We start from the raw sequence: 21,528 nt of genomic DNA, 5'->3' as shown, positions 1-21,528 counted from the left end.
CAGATTTTCATGTGTTGACCCATTCCCCCCATCTCTGGGATGAAGCTAACTTGATCATAGTGGTGATTTTTTATTTTTTATTGCTTTATAAATAATACCATTCAAAATTTCCACTTCCCCCCCTCCTCCCGTTTTCTTCTTCTCCATCCTCCCTACCCCCCTCCAGTGTGCCTGATCTAATGGGAGCTCACCAAAGCCAACTGGACTGGGACTGAATGAGCATGTGATCAAACCGGACTCTCTGAATGTGGCTTGAATGGGGGCTGACTGAGAAGTCAATGATAATGGCACTGGGATTTGTTACTACTACATGTACTGGTTTTTTGGGATGCACATCTGGATGCACACCTTTCTAGGTCTGGATGGGGGGGGGGGGGACTTGGACTAGAATATTAACTCAAGGATTTAGTAGTTAATTTTAGCAAAACTTACATCTCCCAGCCAGATTCAGTAGGTGTGAAATACCAAATTCCCACAAGAGTGTTTTTTAAACTGGCAACATATTTGAAACTATGAGTTGGTTAAAAAAATGTTCTGTTCTGCCAGGTGGTGGTGGTGCACGCCATTAATCCCAGCACTCTGGAGGCAGAGGCAGGTGGATCTCTGAGTTCAAGGCCAGCCTGGTGTACAAGAGCTAGTTCCAGGACAGAGAACTACAAAAAGTTCTACAGAGAAACTACAAAGCTACAGAGAAACTGTCTCAAAAAAAACAAAACAAGAACAACAAAAAAACGTTCCTACATTATTGCTAAAGAAAAGTCAAAAGTTGAAGCATGTGTGTCCTAATATACCAACCATATCTGCACTGTAACATCTGAACTTTTTTGATCTGGGCTGTTTACTAACTCTGAATTAGCCTTAATTGTAATATGTGGAAAATATTATTTTAGTCTTATTTTTTAGCATAAGCTTATCTACTGCTCCATGGTTATTTCCCAGTGTTAATCTTGAGTTTTATGCCTTGAGTGTATTCCCCTGCATTCTAATACCACGAAAATGTGTATAGTTGTATGATTAAAAATTGTTGCATTAGGTTCGGCACAGGTTGCCCACTGTGCTGTCACAGAATAGAACTGAATCGAGGCAACAGTAGAGGGTGAGATGTTGCTATTTATACTCCCAGGTGACAGATGGAATTCAAGCAATTTCTTTCTTCAAAGATTTTTGCTTTATATGAAATGTCAGTAGGCTTCTACACTCTTTAATAGTACCCCATGTTGAGTTAGGAAGCTACAATGGCTAGAGACATGCTGAGGCACTTGAGGACATGACTGTATTAGACAATATCAGAACTATAAGATGACTCATTTTAGGTCTTTGGAGCATGAAAGTAATGATACATCAAAAGAAACTGTTAAACATGCTGTACAGCCAAAATCACTGGTACAGGATGCTGATTGATTAGTTAAAATACGTTAAGGACATAGGGATTCCTTTTGAACATACTATGTTTCTACCAAGTATTTTGTCCAAGCAGTGAGAAGGTAACAGTGCACTGTGACTGAGATGTATATTATGGGACTGAGATAGGAGGGTGACAGAGGAAGAACACTATAGGGCACCTGCCTGAATGAATGGTGCTACAGTTTTAAGCAAGCAGGGAGGCCTAAGTGATTTAGAAAATTTTAGTATAATTTATAATATTCCTATTTTGTGTTTTTCAAAATATGTATTTGAAGTTCAGAAGACATATAATGATGAGTCTGAACAGGTGACAGAATATGTATTTTAAGTGCTCTGGACTCATGTGAAACCCCTTTGTACAGGGCGTCCCAGCTTGCAGCAATTTTTATAACACCTTCATATTCCCATGCTTCAGTATCTTCCAAATATATATTTTTCTATAAATGGACTTACTTTTGTACACAGGAACAAGGCTGTTAAGATCACTGGGTATTAAAGCACCATTATTTTGTGAATGTATTAATGCTTGCATTCTTGTATGTATGTACCACTTATGTGTCTGGTGCCCTTGGGGGCCCAAATGAGGGCATTAGAGAATTCTTTAGAACGTGAGCTACAATGGGTTTGTGTGCCACCATGTGTGTGCTGGGAACTAAACCATGGTCCTTTGCAAGAGCAACAAGTGCTCTCAATTGCTCAGCCATCTCTCCAGCCTCCATATTTTATTTCTTCTTTGGTACTGTCTGTTGTAAATTATTTTGAGGTGTGTTACATTTGTTTATGGTGTGGAGCATTTGTTTAATGATGTAAAATGTTTTGCTTTGTTTATGCAGCATTTGTTAGAGCTGTGATTCTTTGCCTATCTAAAACACCTGATGGTCAGGCAGGAGAAAGGACAGGTGGGGATCGCAGGCAGGCAGTATAAATAGGAGAAATCTGGAAGAAAGGGGAGCAAGAAAAGGCCAGTCACCCAGCCATCCACAGAGTAAGAGTGAACGTAAGATTACAGGAGTAAGAAAAGAAAAAAGCCCAGAAGAAAAGGTAGATGGGATAATTTAAGAAAAGCTGGCGAGAAACAAGCCCATGCTAAGGCCCTGCATTCGAAAGTAAGAATAAGACTCTGTGTGTGATTTATCTGCGAGTTGGGTAGTGAGGCCCCCAAAGACCAAAAACCTAAAAGAGTAAAAAACAACATAAACTATCTTTTTAGTTTCCTAACTACACGATGGCAAATTAGAAGCAAATGCAGTGTCATGGGTACCATGAACTGACTGAATCTCCCAATGAATGTTATTTCACATTTAGAAACAAAATTAGATACTTCTTTTATTGTAAACTTTGAGTTAAAGGTAGAAAACAATATTTTTATTTGCAACTTAATTATACAAGTTTTTGCAATTTAAACATTTACAGTAATTATTTCTTTAGACATATATAAGGATGATTTATAAAATTTAATCAGAAAATGTTCTTCAAAAGGAATTCCTTATAGCTAAGTATAAAGCTGATACTTGCCAATATTAAGGGCACTGATCCAAGTCATTAAATAAAAATAAGCATATGTGTAAAAAAGTCCTACATAGGAAGGTGCATAGAAGCATGCACTTACAGATCCTTTCTGAAAGGATGTAAACTACTGGGGGACACTGTCATCTCTTCAGATTTCCTTGGTCAATGAATGGCAGGACTTCTGATGTCCAGAAACACTGCAGAGAGATGACTAAGGCAACTACAGGCAAAAGCATATGTGTGATGCACAAAAAAATACATTCCAAAAGTGAAGGCTTCTATGACACTGAAAAGGGTTGGCGTGTCTTCTTGTAAATAAGTCAGAAATTAAGTCACTGGCAGTACCTGGGAAGAATCTCTTAAATGCAGACATTTCGCTGCTATGCTGTTTATAGGTAGCTATATAGCTTCTATACTTTATAAATGCCCACCAGTTTGGGGATCCACTTGGTTCTAGACCCTAGTGTAAAGCAGACATTCTAAATATGGAATGTTTAATACACGCTGTTTTCTTCTCTATTTAAATGTTTTTATATTTCCCCATTTTTTATCGTATTGCGTAAGCTGAAAATTCATCTAGTAAGAAAATGTTCTTTTCCAAGCAGAATTTTGCTCCATTTCCTTCAGTTTTCTTCTTTCATACTGTATAGTGGATCCACGAGTTTATTATGCACATGCATTAAACCTTAAAGAAAAAAAAAACAATCCTAGTTACATTTTTGCTAATTTTGGACTTTTACTTATGATTTATATGCTATAATATTTCATTCTTATGACAGAGTCTACCAAAACTGTTGAAGAAATATAACTTATAAATTAGTGTAGATCTAGAACAGTCCAGGTACCGGAGTTCCAGTGCAGCTTCAGTTCTTGTCTTGAGGAAGATTAGAATGGCAGGCTGGTGAACTTGAATATGATTGGTTAATTCGCTATCTAGAAGTTTATGTTTTATTTTATGGCAGTTGCTCTAGTTGATGACAAGGGACCCAGAACTGTCATAATAAGATAGCCCTCTCTTCCAAAATACTACTCTATACATGTTTTTGGGGAGGGGGTGCATGTGTTAACATATTTGCATATGTGTAGGGGTGCCAAGAGTCAAGGTCTGCCCTTTATCACTGCACCTCACTGATTAGGGAGATCATTAACTGGGAGGAACTTGCTGCTCAGCAAGTTCCAGAGATCTTGTGTCTGACGCCCAGTTCTAGAGTAACAGGCATGCACCACCATGCTTTTGCCTTTTGATGTAGTTACTGGCGGATCCATATATGGTTCTTTACAATTGTGATGCAGGCGCATTTCCAGCTAAGCCATGTCCCCAGCCTCTATATAGACTTTGCAATGTATTTACAGAACTGGGTGATTACAAGCTTACCCATAACCTGCTGATGATGTTTATCAACACAATGGAGACATCTGTTTTAGATGATTTGAGACAGAAACTTAGATTCTAAATTTAAGTTGACTTCAAAAATCATTTTATAGTTAGTATGCATATTTTGAGTGGAAATAAAACATTTAAATGTAGGCAAATTTAAAAATTTATGTTCTAATGGATATGTGTGTTTGTGAGTCATTAAAGCTTCTCTCTGAGTTACACTATCCTTACAATATCATCTTACACAATCAGTGAGCTAAATAAGAGTTTTGTAGCTTGGAAAGCAAAGAAGTTAAATTTTCCAGGTCATTACACACTTTAAAAAACTGTAGGGAAGGTATTGAGTTTCTTCAGAAAACTGGGTATTGGATTTGAGAGAAAAGTGCTAGAAGTGCATGGTCCTTGTTTAGGGGGCTGCAAAAAGCACTCCGAAATCCACACAGTGTGGAAGATCACTTCAAGAGAACTAGCAAATGGCACTGGGAAGTGGTCCAATTAGAGAAAAACCCAAGAGGCATCTTCAAATAAGGGATGGAGCAGCATTGCATTCTCTGGAGCAACTGAAAATGAGAAGGTTGAGTTCTCAGAGCTCGCTTCAAAATTCAGTCAGCACCTTGAACATCACAAGGCCCAAACGTAGAGGGGACCCCCCAAAGGTAAGCCATGTGACTTACATGTGCCATTTCGTAGATGCTCATCTAAAGCAGTGGTTCTCAACTTCCCTTATGCTGTGACCCTTTAATACAGTTCAAGCTGTAGTAACCAGCCATAAAATTATTTCGGTTATATGCCAAAAGTCTATTTTACGTATCCATCCCATCCTGATTTCAGTCAAGTTGTAGTCAGTAAAATACAGCAGCTTTGTTACCTTTTCTTTCAGCAAGATTTATGAAATATACATTTTCTAACACTTGTTAAAGTTACAACAAAAGTGTATATTTATCCATGTCCCAGAATTGTAATATGTACTATACATTTTATGAACCACTGACTTAAATTAATATTCAATACTCAACTGCTCTAAACAAGTCCTCTACACTTTATGTGTTTGAACTTGCCTATAGGTTCACTCATAATCAGGAAACACTAAGCTTAGTGTGTTCTAAATGCTCTCTGAAGCCACCTAAAGTGTTCATTATGTCACAAGTATTTTCCTATTTAAAGCCCACTACCAATAAAATACGAAAATAATCAGACTACAGAAAATCTACATGTAGAAGTCTAAGCAACCAAAGTTGTTGTTTTGCTATGTATACCATGCTGTTTTAAAGTATACCCACTATAATACCAACTGTAACATCCCGGAATGGGATCGTATGACATCAGGAAGCTTAGATGGGATAGCAGGTGATGTTTTTTAACCATGAATTAGGTCACAGAAGGATAAGGTAGACCTCTCAAATGTTACCAAACGAAAAACCCAGAAAGGACAGTACTGAGTTATTTAGTCTTGAATATTCAATATGAAACTAAAATACTTCATTCACTGAATTTCAGTGAACGTCATGGAAGTTCTGAAAACTATTATAGAAGTTTTATTCCTTGAAAAACCTGCTTAGTGTGTTAGCACAATGCCAGGTTTCAACAAGCTGAACTGTAAGATTAACATCCCCAGCATTAAATTGTCACCCACTACAAGCATCTCAGACGCACACTAGTTCAATGCTCACCTTTAAAGTATTTCACAGTTTTAACTCTTAATTCTAAAGTAGCATCTTCATCACATACAAAAATCGTTCGGGGATGCTGTTGGAAAGCTGAAACAGTCCACATGTGATTGACTCCCTCCTCGATGGCTTTGTACAGGGCAAATGCTTTGTGTGCACCTGTTATAAGGATCATCACCTGCAGAATCCAGAGTGTCACTTGTTAATTAAAAGAAATTAGGAAGCTCTATGATAACACAAAAGTGAAGACTAGAGTTTACACTTTAGTACTGATATGTAAAAGACATGTCTGGGGGGAACAAAAGTATGTGTCTTCAACAAATTTATATAATATGAGCTAACACCCCAAATCTCTCTAGTTCAGTTAAGAAATATCTTACATTAGAAAAGCAAGGGTTTTATGTAAAAGCTGGCTAGAGAAACCTGAACTTTCACCTAATGAATGTGATGATCTTTAAAGTTGTTCTAAACACAAACTACTGAATTTAAGAATTCAGATCTGTTGAAAGACAGACACTGACTTAAAAGCACATGATACTCTTTGGAAATTATAGAAATTGCAAGGTCCTGGTTTTTAAATTTCTCAGCACTTGTGAACTAATTCAAGAAACATGGGAGTGTGTGTCAGCAAGGATCTTACAATCTTTCAGCTCTCCTCCCACAACTGAGGATATGTGCCTACATTAACAGTTCTCTTTTTAATTAGGATTAACCATAAAACTTTAAAGGTGAGCACTGAATTAGTATGCTTATGAGATGCTTGTAGTTGAGTGACAAAAACATTACGATTATTAAACATTAAAATGATTGCAGTTCTAAAGTATTTAAAATAAAAAAGGGTATTATGTATGAGTACTTTATGACTAGGTATTCTAAATTACAGAAAATGAAAGATGAATGGATCAAGGTATTCTATTTCTTTTTAAAATCATAATTCAAAATGATTTTCTATGTGAAGGTGAATCTTAACTAAAGTTAAATGTATCACCTTATCTAAAATCAACTGTCTTTTACAACAAAAATTAACTAATTTGATGTAAGATAAGCAAAATATTAATGAATCTGTACATTTTCCTTGCTGGACATTGTTGGACAGAGTATTGTCTAAAGAATGAAATATTTGTTACAGAAACAAGCGAAATGAAATGTGTGTGTACTACATGCACTAAGACATACACATCACTGGCTATCTCAGGTCTTTTCTAATCTCTGAAACATTAGTCAGTAATGAAAGTTTGTTTGGTCACCAGTATGCCAATGATCTCACAGAAGTCCTCAGAAGGCAGCTGGATCTCTATAATGCTTCTTTAAAATATTAAATGGCCTTGTACTTATTTGTGTGTGTGCACATCCATCAATCAGCTTTCTCCTTCAAGTATGTGGGCCTCGGGAATGGAGTTGCGGGAAACCAATGCAGCCAGTCCTCCTAAGTATAGTCATGAAGCACTGTAATCAATCCCATGTGCTGCAAAACTATGCAGGGCATTTGCTCTGCACCACTGTCCTACCTGCCCTTTCACAAGACTATTCCAATGGCAGCAAATCAGAGTTACTAAGATTTTAATACCTCGAATTGAAGCATGAATGGGTGGCTCTGGGGCTTGGTTTATAACTGCAGACTTACGTTGATTCTTTACAAGTCAATGAGCATGACAAAAGTTAAATGCTGGAAACTTAAGCATTTTTATTGAAAATTGGATAGACCTAAAATATTTAACGCCGTAAGTTTTCAACATCAAAGAAAAATGATCAAAGAACATTTCTTACCTCCCTAGCATCCATCACTGTCCCCACACCAACAGTTAAAGCCATGGTTGGTACTTTTGATAAATCTCCATCAAAATATTTAGCATTTGCCAAAATGGTGTCCATAGCTAGGGTCTTTAATCTTGTTCTCGAAACTAAACTGGATCCTGGCTCATTGAAAGCAATATGACCATCTGGACCTATTCCTTTCAAAACAGATATAGTCACTCATATAAACATGAAGTAAACAAACGTTTCCAACATATAGTAAATATATTTTCTCAAATTTCAACATAGTTATAAAGGCAAAGAAATCACCATAAACACACTTACCTTCTTTTAGAGCTGAATTCCTAATATTAAAATTATTTGTTTCCATATTTCATTTACTATTTCCATAGATGCTGTATACACAGCATGAAATAGCACAGTTCTAGCAATAGCAGGGAAGTGTTGTAGGAGGAGCACAAGAAGGGAAGCCTTGTTCGTCCCGCAAAATGGTGTAGGAGGTCTTTTTGTATTTGTGTTGCTTTAATTGGTTAATAAAGAAACTGCTTTGGGCCTGGTGATAGGGCAGAACTTAGGTAGGCAGGGAGGCAGAACTGAATTCTGGGAGGAAGAAAGCAGAGTGAGAGAGCCGCTATGGAGATGCCAGCTCAGACGTGCTGAATCTTTCCCGGTAAGCCACAAACTCGTGGTGATATATAGATTATTAAAAATGGGTTAAATCAAGATGTGCGAGTTAGCCAATAAGAGGCTAGAGATAACGGGCCAAACAGTAATTTAATTAATAATTTCTGTGTGATTATTTCAGGTATAAGCTAGCGGGGCGGCTGTGATGACAAGCAGCCCACTCCTCCCAACAGGGAAGCATCACATATAACACTATAGGCTTATGAAGCATTTTCACAACAGATAATAGGAGGTGATCTTGTGACCTAGTCAGATTAAACATGGATGCTCCCCTCATTGCCACCTTTCTGTAAACACATAAACTGATGAGCAATAAATAAATAAATAAATAAATAAATAAATAAATAAATAAATAAATGGCACATCAGGAGCACAGTTTAGTGAACACACTCACATCTTAGCCTTCTGACTACTACTCGGTGGTCTTTATACTCTCACTTTGCTTCGTTGAATTCATGTTTAGGTGAGGCAATAACCACTGTGCCCATTTAGTTTTCTTTCCTCATAAGACAATATATAGATTGTATAATACCTTGGATATTAAGTTTTTCAAGCTTTCTTGATTTTTCACTCTAACACACACACACACACACACACACACACACACACACACACGCACACACACCCCTACCTAAAATAAAACCAAATAAAATGCATGAAACCACACTTAGCTTTACTGGCAGTCATATAAGGTATTTTCTGTTACATTTCATTTCCTTAATAATGCAAGAAGAAAATGCAAGATGTTACTGGCTGCACTGATTTCATGACATACAGGTAACAAGCAAAGTGAACTATATGCAACTGCTATATTCTAAGATAGCTTCTAAAGAATAAAATGAATGCAATATTCCTGATTCGAAGACAATTGGAGGTAATTCCCTTCATAAAATCAAAAACCTTTAAAAAATCAAATTTATAATATACCTATATTGTTGTCAGACTTACAGAAACTTCAATAAAAACAATTAAAGTATTTTGCATTTATACTGCACATGTTTAAAGAGACAACAAGTGTATTTCACAGATACTTGCTATACAACTTTAAGTTTCCCAAGCCATGAAAAATGTAGCAAGCTATAATCTAGTTTTGAAGAATTAGGAAAAATGAATACAATATAAAGCAAAATGTTATTTGTCAATGACCAATGTGTGGAAGTACATTTTGAAGGACGACTTTAATATAGTTAATATTCAAAGACTGTTTCCAGCACTAAGTATAGACTAGTATGTTCTAATGGCACTTAAACCTTTCTTACTATGCCTTCCAAATTACTGCTTTACTCTTGAGGCTATAAATGCACTATTACACAATATATACATATTCATATATATATTTATATATATATTACATACATATATCAACACTTTCCTCTTTATCTGAGAACAGAAGAAAGCATGGAACTGGGAATATAAAAGCTTTGGAAAACAAATCAGAAGTCTTCAATGGCTCATGTCAACGTTCTTTGTGGTGACCCGGGGCCACTGAGAAGCACATGGCCAACCTGGGATTCTGGTCAAGGGTATTGACAGAAAAGGAGCTCCACACTGGCTTCCCGCCACAACTAGCACAGAGACTGTGGCTCTGATACTGCTTCAAGTTCAGCTAACTAATAACTCTTTTGGCCTTCAAATCTAAATTAGGATATCAGCATCAGCTCAAGAACTCATTGGTGGGATTGTTATTTACCCTTGCTTTGTTCCTATAGTTCTGTGGGTAGGTTGTAAGTTTCCTCTGAACAAGGCTTGTGTGTGCCTCAATCTATCACTCAAAACCAAGCATTGCACACACGAGGCATTCAATAAACCACAGTTGAATAAATTAATGCATGATACTCTTCCTTGGTTGGCTCGGCCGTTTCTCCCAGCCACACCTCTTCTGCTCCACTCCTCACTACAGATTGCAAGGGTACGGGGTTGGAGTGGGTCTCAAAGGTAATTTCTTATGTCCCCGTCATACTTGAGTGAGGGTGGCCTACAGAAAAGGACTCCAAGCTGAAGCAATGGAAATCACTCTCTAGAACCAGATCGTTATCTGGTGAATGGAAACAAAGGAACCCCAAACAAGGGACAAACAGCTGCCAGTCAATGAGCCTCTGCTTTGAGAGCTGAGGCTCTGTGTTTTCCAATGTTTGACCCTTCCACTAGATTTTGTGAATTATATCAGAATCGCTCCAATTAACACATTACTAGTCCCCTTCCACAAGTTATCCCATTACTAAGCCAAGACTTCAACGACTAAAAAATACAAAGTTCTCCCCACTGCCTTTTAAAAATTTTAAATAAAATATCAAAATTTTAAGAAGTAATTCCCACTGTTGTGTGCCTTACTGCTGAGGACTCCTCAGAAAGTCAAGATACACCTTACCTTTCTCCCCATTTCTGCCTTCAGAGACTGGGAGCCCTCAGTGTTATTTCTTTCCTCCTTTCTCTCTCTACCCAGGGACAGGAACCCATCTAACCCTCTGGGGAGAACAGCACAAAAGTACGCTCTTAGGCTGCTCTTCTAGGCCTAGCTGGGTTCACAGTAGAGGGGAAAACACTGGCTTCAGGCCCAACCTACAATCTCTATTCCAACTTTACCTTTAATAAAGCTGACATTTTGATCCCATTTGGCAGTTCTTAGTGTTTTTATTAACCAAACCCTGGAACAAAAGAAGGGTAAGTGGTAAGACCCAGATACCAAGCCTCATCTTAAAAATTCCAAAGATAATTACCTAGATCCAGAATTGCGAAGAATCAAATGGGATTCTTTCAAGAACAAGCACGTGTTCAACAATCATTACTCCAATAGGAAAATGAAGCATACACTAATTCCTCTCTCTGTGCATAGAAATTGCATTCCCCGGGCAGTACATAAAAAACAGGTCAGGCTGCCGATCATCAGACTCCAGTAAAGATGTTAATGAAAGAGGAAAAGAATTTTCTTAAAACTGTTTTCTGCTTTGGGACGTAGTAAAGAAATAACTATAGGAAACTTAGATAAAGGTGTTTAAAAAATAAAGTGACAATAACTCAGTGAGAGGCGTAATTGTAACTAATATCCCACTCACTTACAAGGGAAAAGTAGTGTTTATTACTTTTAGGAAACAGACCAAAAGCACAAGAAATGAGGAAATGATTTAAAAGCAATGGGAAATGAGTTTCTACCAGAAATATGGGATGAGAGTTGCAACCTTAAAAACCTACTAAACTGAAGAGTGCTTTCTAGAAGGTAGAGAAGAGCACAGTGGTGTCCTAACCCCTGCCCAGGAAGTTCTCTTGCCTTGGATCAAGCTACTCAATATCTCTAATACCTGGCATGTTTCCAACATAATAATTAGTGAAAGTGCTTCTTGAAAGGAAAAAACAAAACTAAGATAAATCATTTAGGAATAATATAGTCCAGCAATTTTATTTTGATATGGAAATCACAAAATTAAGTTTAAACATCCCCAAACATCTATTATCTCAGTCTTAATACTGACAAATAAAAATGGTAATTATCTCAAAACTAAACCATACGTATAAAGCTAGAATATGAACGCATTATACAGGATCGCTAAAGTGAATACTAGGCAAGATTTACTTAAAATGGATGACTATCTAAAATGCAAAGTAACAAACATATTCTTTGATCAGATAAATAGCAATTCTATCTATAAAAGAAAATGAACAGCACTGGCTCTGATACACATAGATAAACACTTCCTTGGAGAAGCATTCAGTCTTGTCTGGTCATCCATAATGTAATTCAGGAAAAACCTCGGGGAACTCAATGAACTCAGGGCCAACACTATCTTAGCCTCCACGGCTCACGGAAAACACTCAAGTGGGCCCTGAGTTAGCTGGGTGCCGAGCACCACTCTAAAGCATTTCAAACATGCTATAATACATTGAATTTTCACAAATGTTGAGCAAGTGAAGAGTTAATCCTGTCTTGCACATGATCTAGACTAAACTTACCAGGCATACAGAGAGACTGAAGATACAAATATAAATTTTACTCCAAATCCCACAAGCAACCAACCACTGCAAACATACTCAGCCACTGCAACCATGAATCCACCTTAATATACCCCTGGTGCAATTTTCTCATTAATTAGGTGTAAAATATATAAAGGCAGTATAGAGCACTGGTATTTCAGTAGAATAGTAAACATTAGTGTAAAAAACAGTTTTGACTCTAGTGTAGTTGATTTATATTTTTCTGACGCAACAGCTTTCTCAAGCTGCTCCATTCTGGTAACAGAGTCATAGCTATTACAAAGGAACAAATTCTCAGTACGTTTATGCACACATACATGCACATAAATACATAATTTTAATTTTTACTTGGAATTTGGTTAACCAAACATTCATTCCCTTTGGAATGTATTAAGGCACTAGGAGAATTTAACTTGTCTAAAGGCTGGTGATCAAAGTCTTACATCACTCTTAAGCAACTTGAATGAGCTCAGCATAAATGGAGTTATGTGATAAAATTCTACCCATTTCTCATATACACAGCTCTCTGTGTTGGAGCTACAGAGAAATAAACAAACAGGCTTTCACTCAGCACAGCGACCCAGCAGCGCATTTCCAGGATGTGGTGAACTGCTGACCTTAGAGGTAATCAAAAGTTTAACAAGCACGGAGACCTACTTCTCCAGGCATAATTTAAACGATGTATTAACTGTTGCAATTTTAAAATTATTTTTACTTATATTATCTGTTCTTTTCAATGAAAATAAAGTAAAATTGGAATCATTTTATTTCTATTACTGGATATTAACAGTCAATTAACAGGTGTTATTTACATTATACAATGGTGACTTACTTTAAATACTATTTCAAATATTAGCAGATAAAATGATAACAATGTTTCTTTCATACCTCCAACAAAAAGATCTATTCCTCCGGCTTCTTTTATTTTTTCTTCAAATGCATCACATTCTGCTTGCAGGTCTTCGGCATTCCCATCAAGGATGTGAGCATTGTTAGGATCTATATCAACATGCTTAAAAAAGTTATTCCACATATAAGAATGGTAGCTTTCAGGATGATTTCTTGGAAGTCCTAAATATAAAGTTAATAGTAAAAATATAACTCCCAGAAAAACCTGTTCTATACATTAATTTTAAAATGGTTGGCATAAAACATATCCTTGATATATACCTGTGTCACATTACGTATCTACACACTAACACAATTACTTTGTAAATGTACATGAAAATACTACTATCATTCTCATTCTGTAGATGAACATATGAAGCACAGAACTTCTCTCAAATCAGACAGCTGATAGAGGGTCTACAAGGTAAATGTCGAAAATCTAGTTTAGCCTCTTAGTCACTATACACTTCTGAAACGGGAACAGAAAATACTGGTACTAATTTCTGTATTTTTAACATTTTCTGTGTGTGTGTGTGTGTGTGTGTGTGTGAGATCACAATAGAATTACTTAATTTCCTTTTTCCCTTTCCTCCAAAACCTTCCATATACTCTGTTTCACACTTTTAAATTCATGGACTCTTTTTATTTGTTTTTACAAGTGTGTGTGTCTGTGTGTGTGTTTATATATTCCTGACAACATGTTTAGTGCATACATAATGTTATCTGTATGTATGTCTTCAGAGCTGACCATTTGGTACTGAATAACTAATTGGTATTCGAAGATAACCTTCCCTGGGAAGAGTATTTCTCCTACTCTCTGCATTTACTTGCCTGTAGTTCTGTGTATAGGATGAGGCCTCTTGAGATTTCACTTTCCACATTAGCATGTATACTCATGACTTCTTTTTTAAGGTCATGTTATAGCCAGGCTGGTGAGACTTCAATGTGTAAGCTATACCCATAATAGAATATTTTTAAAGAATTAACTAGTGGCCACAATTCTCTTGCATTCATCCTACATGATTGCAAAGAATGCTAAGTCATAATAGCTATTTGGCTATTGCTTATACAGACACCGAAAATGCACACTCATATTTAGGTTTTAGAAAGGGGTTTCTAAGCACCGTCATAGATTCTTCAAGTTAAGCAAATCAACAAATTACACAAGTTTTTGTGGGTGCTAACACCAAGTTTGTTTTTAAGAAAAAACTATATGAATTAACTTTTACATATATTTCAGTTAGTTTTCTATAATTTTAATTATACTTTAAGGAATGAAGCAGAGGAGATGAGATGGGCAGAGAACGGATATGAATGACTTGTGACTGGACAGGCGCTCAGAGCACATCATAGGAAACAGCAGAAGGAATGCACATTTCCAGATTCCAAGCCTTATATTCCTTCCATTATTCTATGCTATAATCAGTTTCTCCAACAAAGCAGTACACAAAGGGCTCTAGGAATTACACATTCTAAAGTTTCAGAATATTCAAAATGTAATATATAATATATTCAAATAGCATATCCAAATATATCTTACCTACATATTCATCCATGTTAAAAGTCTTCACATATTTAAATGAGAGGTTTCCACTCTTGTGATATTCTATTAGTTTTTTATAACATCCTAGAGGTGTGCTTCCTAAAAGAGATAAAGTGTCCATTTAATGAAATAACTTGAAAACATGTTCAAAAATTATTTATACTTAAATTTCTATGAGTAACATTCTATATTTCAAAATAGACAAACAACTTAAATACAGATTTAATGCTCATGATAGGTAATTTCTTTCCATGATGCATTGAAATTTTCTTACACCATAATTTGGTTGGTGACCTATGAACAAAAATGGAAGTTGGAAAGCTATTCTGACCTGTTCTCAGTATTTTGAAACGTTACTACAAATTATAAGACTAAAACCTTTTAGAGTGAGCACCGGGTAAAAAGAAAAGTGAACACCACACTTGCTGAAAAGAAAAATGAGCAGAAGCATGAGCGAGGCACAGCCCGTGCCTCTGCTTCTGTTCTGTTCATCTTCCCCAGGTATCCCTTAAAAGGCTCAGAGAAAGAGAAGTGCTCCCCTTTGACATGGAGAGGACTTCTAAAATCTCCTCAGAGCAAATACGCCTGGCTAGGGTGATTATTTTATTTTACATGGACTATAAAATTATTTAATTCAGCAAGCAATTTTGTTTTTGCTTCATAATATGACACAATAAAGGTAAGTTTATCAGCTTATGAAGGGCCTTCTCCTTTTATTTATTAAATTTGCTTTTTGTTTTTCACTATAATCCCAAGGAAAAAGACACCTTTATTAGCATGTGACCTGTCTTCTGAGACATGGGTGGAATGAATTTCTGGGCCACATATTATCACAAAACAAAAACAAAGAATGCCACAGAAATGAATATTTCTGGAGCAGTAGTTAGACTTAGGCAGTATTTAGAAATCTGGTAGAGTAAAAAAAACTTCTCTGGCTGAAACAAGAAAGGGGGTGAGGAGTTTCAGGAAGAGTGGGTGTTCCTCACGTGAGAAGACAGAACAAGTGGCTGTAAATACTGTGGCTGGAATGAAAACTACCACATATACAGAAAGCAGATGAAAAATGGATTTTAAGGCTAAGCATATCTGAACTTATAAGTAATAATACGAAAGTCCAGCCGTAGGATTAAATTTCCCATCCAAACTTAAGAGATCTATAGCCCACTAACATGACAACCGTCATGAAGATAGAGCACATGCTTCTCTTCCATTTCCAGAAGCACACGGACCTCCTACTGCTAGAAAGCTTAGTCATTCGATCAAGGCTATGTGAATTTTGCTTAAGTGAGAAACTGCCCCAATGGCAGTGATAAAGAACTCATTTACTTTCTAGACTTTTAATCAATGTAGTTAGAAAGAGAAAGGTGATGAGAGTAAATCTGTTACAGAAATTCATCTCATTGTTTGTGATGGGCACTTGATTCCATAAGTAATTCATAACAGGTGTCTCCTGTGAGTCCAAGCTTGTTAGGCCTTTTGCTGTTTGAGAAGAACTCACAACACAGATTCAAAGTACAAAATCATGGCATAAAGAAAAACCTCAGTAATTCTAAGGTATGGTGCTAAAGAATAAAAGGCTACAATCCTGCTTGCCAAAAGAATGATCTAAGAGAACAGTTCCACTGAGTCATGAAGAGCTGGAATCCTGACAACCACATAGCAATCTTAAGACAGACAAAAGATGGAGAAAAAGCGTCCAAGGATATTCTCTCCACGCCTAGCCCAGGGCTAAATGCTATGCAGCTGTTTCCACACATTCCCTCACGTAAAGCTTGAATCCTGGAAAACAGGCAGACTCTTTCTTATTGGAAATGTAAGAACTGGATTGAAAAGATGAATGAATTTGCCAAGTACCAAATGGCAATAAAACCAGGGATTTAAAACTAGGTGTGCCTTTTCCAAAACACACACAGATCCAATTGGGCAGCACAATGAGAGAAACGGTAAGTCAGAAAGTTCAGGTTTATCCTTAGAACAAGCAGTCTACTTCCAAACCAATTAAGGGTAAGGAGATGGTGAAAATAAGGTCCTCAGGCAAGTCAGACCCAAAATATACAGGTCTTTAAAAAAAAAATCACTTAAAAATACAGAAAATTGTGCTTGGAGGGAGAATTACTGATGTACAGGATGTTGTCTTTAACCTCAGACAAGCATGTTCCAATTTCAGAAGCAGAGGTGGAAGTCAAGATCACAAACACCAGCAGTGCTCAACAAGGAGAGCACATAAGATGTCAGCAAAGGGTCTTCAGGCTCTCCCCTGGCATGTGCTTTAGTTGTCTATTTAAACACATAAGAAACATGTCTAGCACCCACTGCTAACATGCAGTACTTGGAAGCCTGCCTGTCCCCAGCTCAAATTTTTTCTGTGTCATAATTAAGACAAGATGATTAATATAGGTAGCCTGAGCATAAGTCTTTCACAGTGTGCACACAGATATACAGGTGTGCTGAGTCGTCAGAGTCAGCATGAGGCTGCTGATGTGCGGATGCAGTATCTATGCCCAGTTCTCAAAAACATCCCGTTGTCATTCTCACCAAGACCTTCTGCCCTAGACAAAATGAGACAGCAAAATAGCAAATAAAATCATCTAGAAAAATAAAATTCATAGAAATCAAGTGAGTAAAATGAATTATGACTATAGATTTTACACAGTTAGAATGCATGTAGGGAGGATCAGGAAAAAAATAATCTATTTAAATAAGTACTCAAGAGAGCTTAAAGTCATATGGCATTGACTGCATTCAAAAGATCTGCGCATACACTGCTGTAGCTGAGCTTCAGAACAGTACTGAAGTTATTTTAACTATTACTACTTTATCTTTTGTGCATGTAAGGAATCTACAGCTCGAGGTATGTGGAATGAATGCCTTGAAGCCACTTTAAAAAGTCAGTTCTGAGTCTAGGTCTCACACAGCTTGCAAAAAATCAAAAGTTACCAATATAGACGTGCCAAAAGATCAAGTGATACTACCTGATTCTCTTTACAGGCAACTCTTCCTGGAAAACTGAAGTCAATAGAACATGTAATTGGCATTTGGGATTATTTATGTGATAAAACAACAAGAGCATTTAAAATTTACACCTGAAATACTTCTATAACAGAAGAATAAAAAGTAAACGTCTAACAAGATCAGAGATCATAAAGAATGTAATATGGAACCAAGAAATAGCAGGAGGCACTTTAGTTTACCTGTTACTAATGAAAGAGCTAAGTTATAAGGAATTATATGAATAATGAAAGCAGTGCACTAGAAACTCAAGATTAGAAACAGGCACAGAAACATCACAATCACCATTTAAGTTAGGGTACTTTCTGAAATCGCAGTGTCTGGAGGCGTGGGTAATACAGAGCTTTAACACAGATTCATACATATATACTGCAATAGACTGCACATACTTCTGCCTTTACATACTAATATGTTCAGCGACACAGAATGATAATGAAAAGTATTTTAATAAAAAACAAAAGCCCCATAACTTCCTCAATCTTATATAACGTGAGTATATAAAATAGAAAGCATGATTGATACCTGTCGGTAAGCCCAGTGAAAAATACCTGTCTTGTCCAGGTTTGAACTTAACGATGCAATTGCAGATGTACTTGGCTGCCCATTCACTGGCCAAGTCATAGTTATCAAGAATCACAAGTCTCATTATTGACGATACACGGTTCTTAGCACAAGAGGTTCAAACCTGTGAAAATCCCATTACAGAGTACTTTAGACATCTTTCAGACACCCAGAGTATACATTGTATAATATATTTTTTTAAAAAAATAAGTACTTAAGGAGGACATGCACATATAAAAATACAATCCATACTTATGAAATAGTAGCAACAGGATTCTCTTGTCAAAGAGGATCTGTGGTTTGGACAGTGGGTTAGGTCATTTAGAGGCATATGCTAATCCCTCTAACAATGCTTCGTTACAGAGGAGGAAACGGATCATACAACCTGCCTGGGGTCATGCAGGCAAGGGACATGGTGGAATTCAAATGAAAATATAAGACTATACTATATACAAGTATAATATATACACTAACCAAAGCAACCATCCCTGGAGAGAGCAACACTCATCAACGACAAGTTAACTACTACAATGACTTTGCACCTTTGAGTTACTGACCAAAACTCAGAATTGTCCCTATAAATACCATAATGATCAAATTTCCTTTTTTGTTAAATAAATTCCACCAGAGATAATGTGCATTATCATTAGTTACACACACGTTTTACTATTTTAGGGTTTAATTAAGATCATACTTGAGGGAAAGTGCTGACCTCTGGGTGAAACATTCTTCACAAAAAAATGCAATTTTAGTTCTTACTGCCTACTCCTTTTTAAAAATAACTTCTAAAAACGTCTATGTTCTACATCCGAAAGTCACAATTCTCAGCTTTAGATTTCTAGTTTCACGTTTAAATGTCTCGGTCACCAACACCAACCCTTTAATGACATGGAGGCTTCAGCATTCCTGCTTGGTAACTGCACACTTCACATGGACTACTCAGTCAAATGCTTAAGCTAAGGGAAGCAGACGGTCTCATGACAAAAACACAGACGCCAAATGTTAGTCTTAAGAACACGACTTAGAAATCTAAAACAACGAAAAGTCTGATGACTATAATCTAGAATCCTGGACAGTAATAATATGGGATACACAGCATTTGTAGGAAAGAATTAAAAAGTTTTTAAAAACTTAGCCTAACAACTGAACCCCGTCTTCATTTAGGTATACCAAAAATCTAACATCAAAAATAACTACAGAGTGCCACCCACAATCCCAAACAACTGCTGGCTGTCATAGCCAACAATAAGGTATCTATTTACTTCTAATATGATTATGCAGCAAACATCCGAAGGAAAAGGCACTGTAATGAGAGGCATTATATATTCCAGGTGCCGTGTTATCCCTGAGTTTATCACACTCGCTATATTAAAGACTGTCCAGGGCTCCACAGAAACAAATTTGATAAAGACCCTGTTGATAAAAGGCATTCGATAAGCTTAATACTTCCTCAACTTGCAATTATTCTCAACTCTCAATGTAGAAATTAATTCAAATTCTGCAGAAATTACAAAGCTATTTTGGAGTTTTGGAGGGAGCTAGACTAAGTGTAGCTGACACAAATAGCCATGCACTCAATGTTTGATCCAATTAGAATAGCTAATGACACTTGTTAAATGACTCTGGGCCTCCCTCCTTAGCTCCAACAGATCTCAAATGGAGTCCAAAAGCCTGTTAGGTGTCGCAGGTGATTCTTAGACTTGAGCTAATGAGACAGGTGTCACGGGTGATGCTTAGACTTGCGCTAATGAGACAGGTGTCACAGGTGACTCTTAGACTTGAGCTAATGAGACAGGTGTCACAGGTGACTCTTAGAATTGAGCAAAAATGAGAATAGTTTCAACCAAGTCATTCCCATTCCGACCAAAAGCGCAGCCAAGTTATTTGCAGTTTTTACTCTTAAACGGGCAGAGTTCGCTTTCAAAATTCCTGAGGGAATCTCCATCAATCAAGATAAATTCTTCTCCACATTTATTGGGATTTTTTAAGACGCTCCTTTCCCAGGTTTTTCAGTCATCAGAAACCGAAACTGTTGATGCTTTGTGACCCTGGCATCGTGAGCAGTTAGCATTAAAAACGCCAAGTTGGCGCTAAGTGCTTCCTGCAGGTGCTGATTCATTTGGGCAGAGCATCCCTAGGGACGGTCAGAAGCCAAGTCCCTGAAGTTTCTATGGGGTGGGAACTTCTCCACCAGGGAACTCTCACAGCCCTTTAACCAGGGGGCCAGCCCGGGAATCTACACACGCGGTGTGCCGAGCTCCTGCAGCACCCTCCCCCGGACCCCAGCAGGTGTGATGTCCCCACGTCACAGATGCCCAGGCTGCCTGCCCCGCCTGCGCACCTAGGGACAGACAGTTCAGAGCTGCCCTGCTCTGCCCTGCCTGGGACAGGAGGACTCGGTGCCCGCAGGCTCTGGAAGCCTTGGGTGGCCCCACTGAGGCCGACAGCACCCAGGGCTCAGAGACGCCGCCGAGTAGGGTCGCCCCAAGCGCGCCCGACTCCGCACCGTGCCCAGGGGCTCAGCGGCTTGGAGTCCCGTCCAAGCCCCGCGTCGGAGCTGTGTCCCCCTCACCCCTTTAAACTCACCCGCAAACCTGCAGCCTCCGACGACACCGGAGCGGCGGTAACGGACGCACCCGAGAACCAGCCAGCGACTCCAGCCGGTGAGCAGTTAAGAAGCCTGGGAACCCGGATGCAGACACAAACACAGGAAGGACCCGGGAGGACGGCGCGCAGGCGCACTGCCGTCGTAGGTGCCCGGGAGAGGGAAGTACTCACACCTGTGGCAGAACCGCCCTTCCGAACTATTATATTTTTTGGTTGTGAGCCTAGCCTTTAATGGCTGAGCCATCTCCCCAGCCCAGAACCACCTTTCCACCAGGGCTAAGGGCTAGTGGGGAGTCTTCTGTTCTCAGAGCACCCACCTGCTACTACTTTTTCCTTCAGTCTTTCAGAGATTGAATTTCAGGAGATTGATTGTAGGCCTGCAATGCCCTCGTATGATAAAGTGAACAGCTCCATTACTTTACCCCAATTATTGAATATTCTTTCTTTTTTTTTTCAACATCGTAAAGTAGCTCTTAACTTAAAGGGACTAGGAAAGAGTTTATCCTGGAGCCAAGCAGTGATGGTTATGGCTAAGGAACAAGATTTCAATTAGCCAA

At 37.9% G+C, this 21,528-nt stretch overlaps 1 protein-coding gene across 3 annotated transcripts; it reads right to left on the bottom strand.

Annotated features, from left to right (window-relative positions):
* Window positions 1–2,747: 2,747 nt before the first annotated feature.
* Gnpda2 (glucosamine-6-phosphate deaminase 2) lies at window positions 2,748–21,097 on the bottom strand. Of its 3 annotated transcripts, none has more exons than XM_048414987.3 (7): window positions 20,951–21,097; window positions 18,326–18,488; window positions 14,792–14,893; window positions 13,252–13,434; window positions 7,726–7,910; window positions 5,962–6,136; window positions 2,748–3,598 (listed from the first exon to the last, which is right to left on the bottom strand). In XM_048414987.3, exons 2-7 carry the CDS (start codon window positions 18,447–18,449, stop codon window positions 3,537–3,539), a joined length of 831 nt encoding a protein of 276 aa, XP_048270944.1. In that variant the 5' UTR covers window positions 18,450–18,488; window positions 20,951–21,097; the 3' UTR covers window positions 2,748–3,536. The 3 variants fall into 3 exon arrangements, with proteins under 3 accessions (XP_048270944.1, XP_048270947.1, XP_048270948.1); XM_048414990.3 differs by having other exon boundaries at window positions 7,726–7,904; XM_048414991.3 differs by having other exon boundaries at window positions 18,352–18,488.
* Between the last annotated feature and the right edge of the window lie 431 nt (window positions 21,098–21,528).

Source organism: Myodes glareolus, chromosome 8, assembly GCF_982192425.1.
Source record: "Myodes glareolus chromosome 8, mMyoGla1.1, whole genome shotgun sequence".
NCBI lineage: Eukaryota > Metazoa > Chordata > Mammalia > Rodentia > Cricetidae > Myodes > Myodes glareolus.
Note: the sequence above shows the minus strand (reverse complement) of the source record. Positions and strands in the feature narration are given on the sequence as shown.

What these genes read in the sequence shown, in the direction of transcription:
- Gnpda2 (XM_048414987.3), bottom strand. Translation starts at nt 18,449, where the DNA reads ATGAGACTTGTGATTCTTGATAACTATGACTTGGCCAGTGAATGGGCA. An exon ending in AATAGATCTTTTTGTTGGAG is followed by an intron (nt 7,911 to 13,251) that starts GTATGAAAGAAA and finishes CTGTTTTGAAAG; the next exon opens with GAATAGGTCCAGATGGTCAT. An exon ending in CAGTGATGGATGCTAGGGAG is followed by an intron (nt 6,137 to 7,725) that starts GTAAGAAATGTT and finishes TGGATTCTGCAG; the next exon opens with GTGATGATCCTTATAACAGG.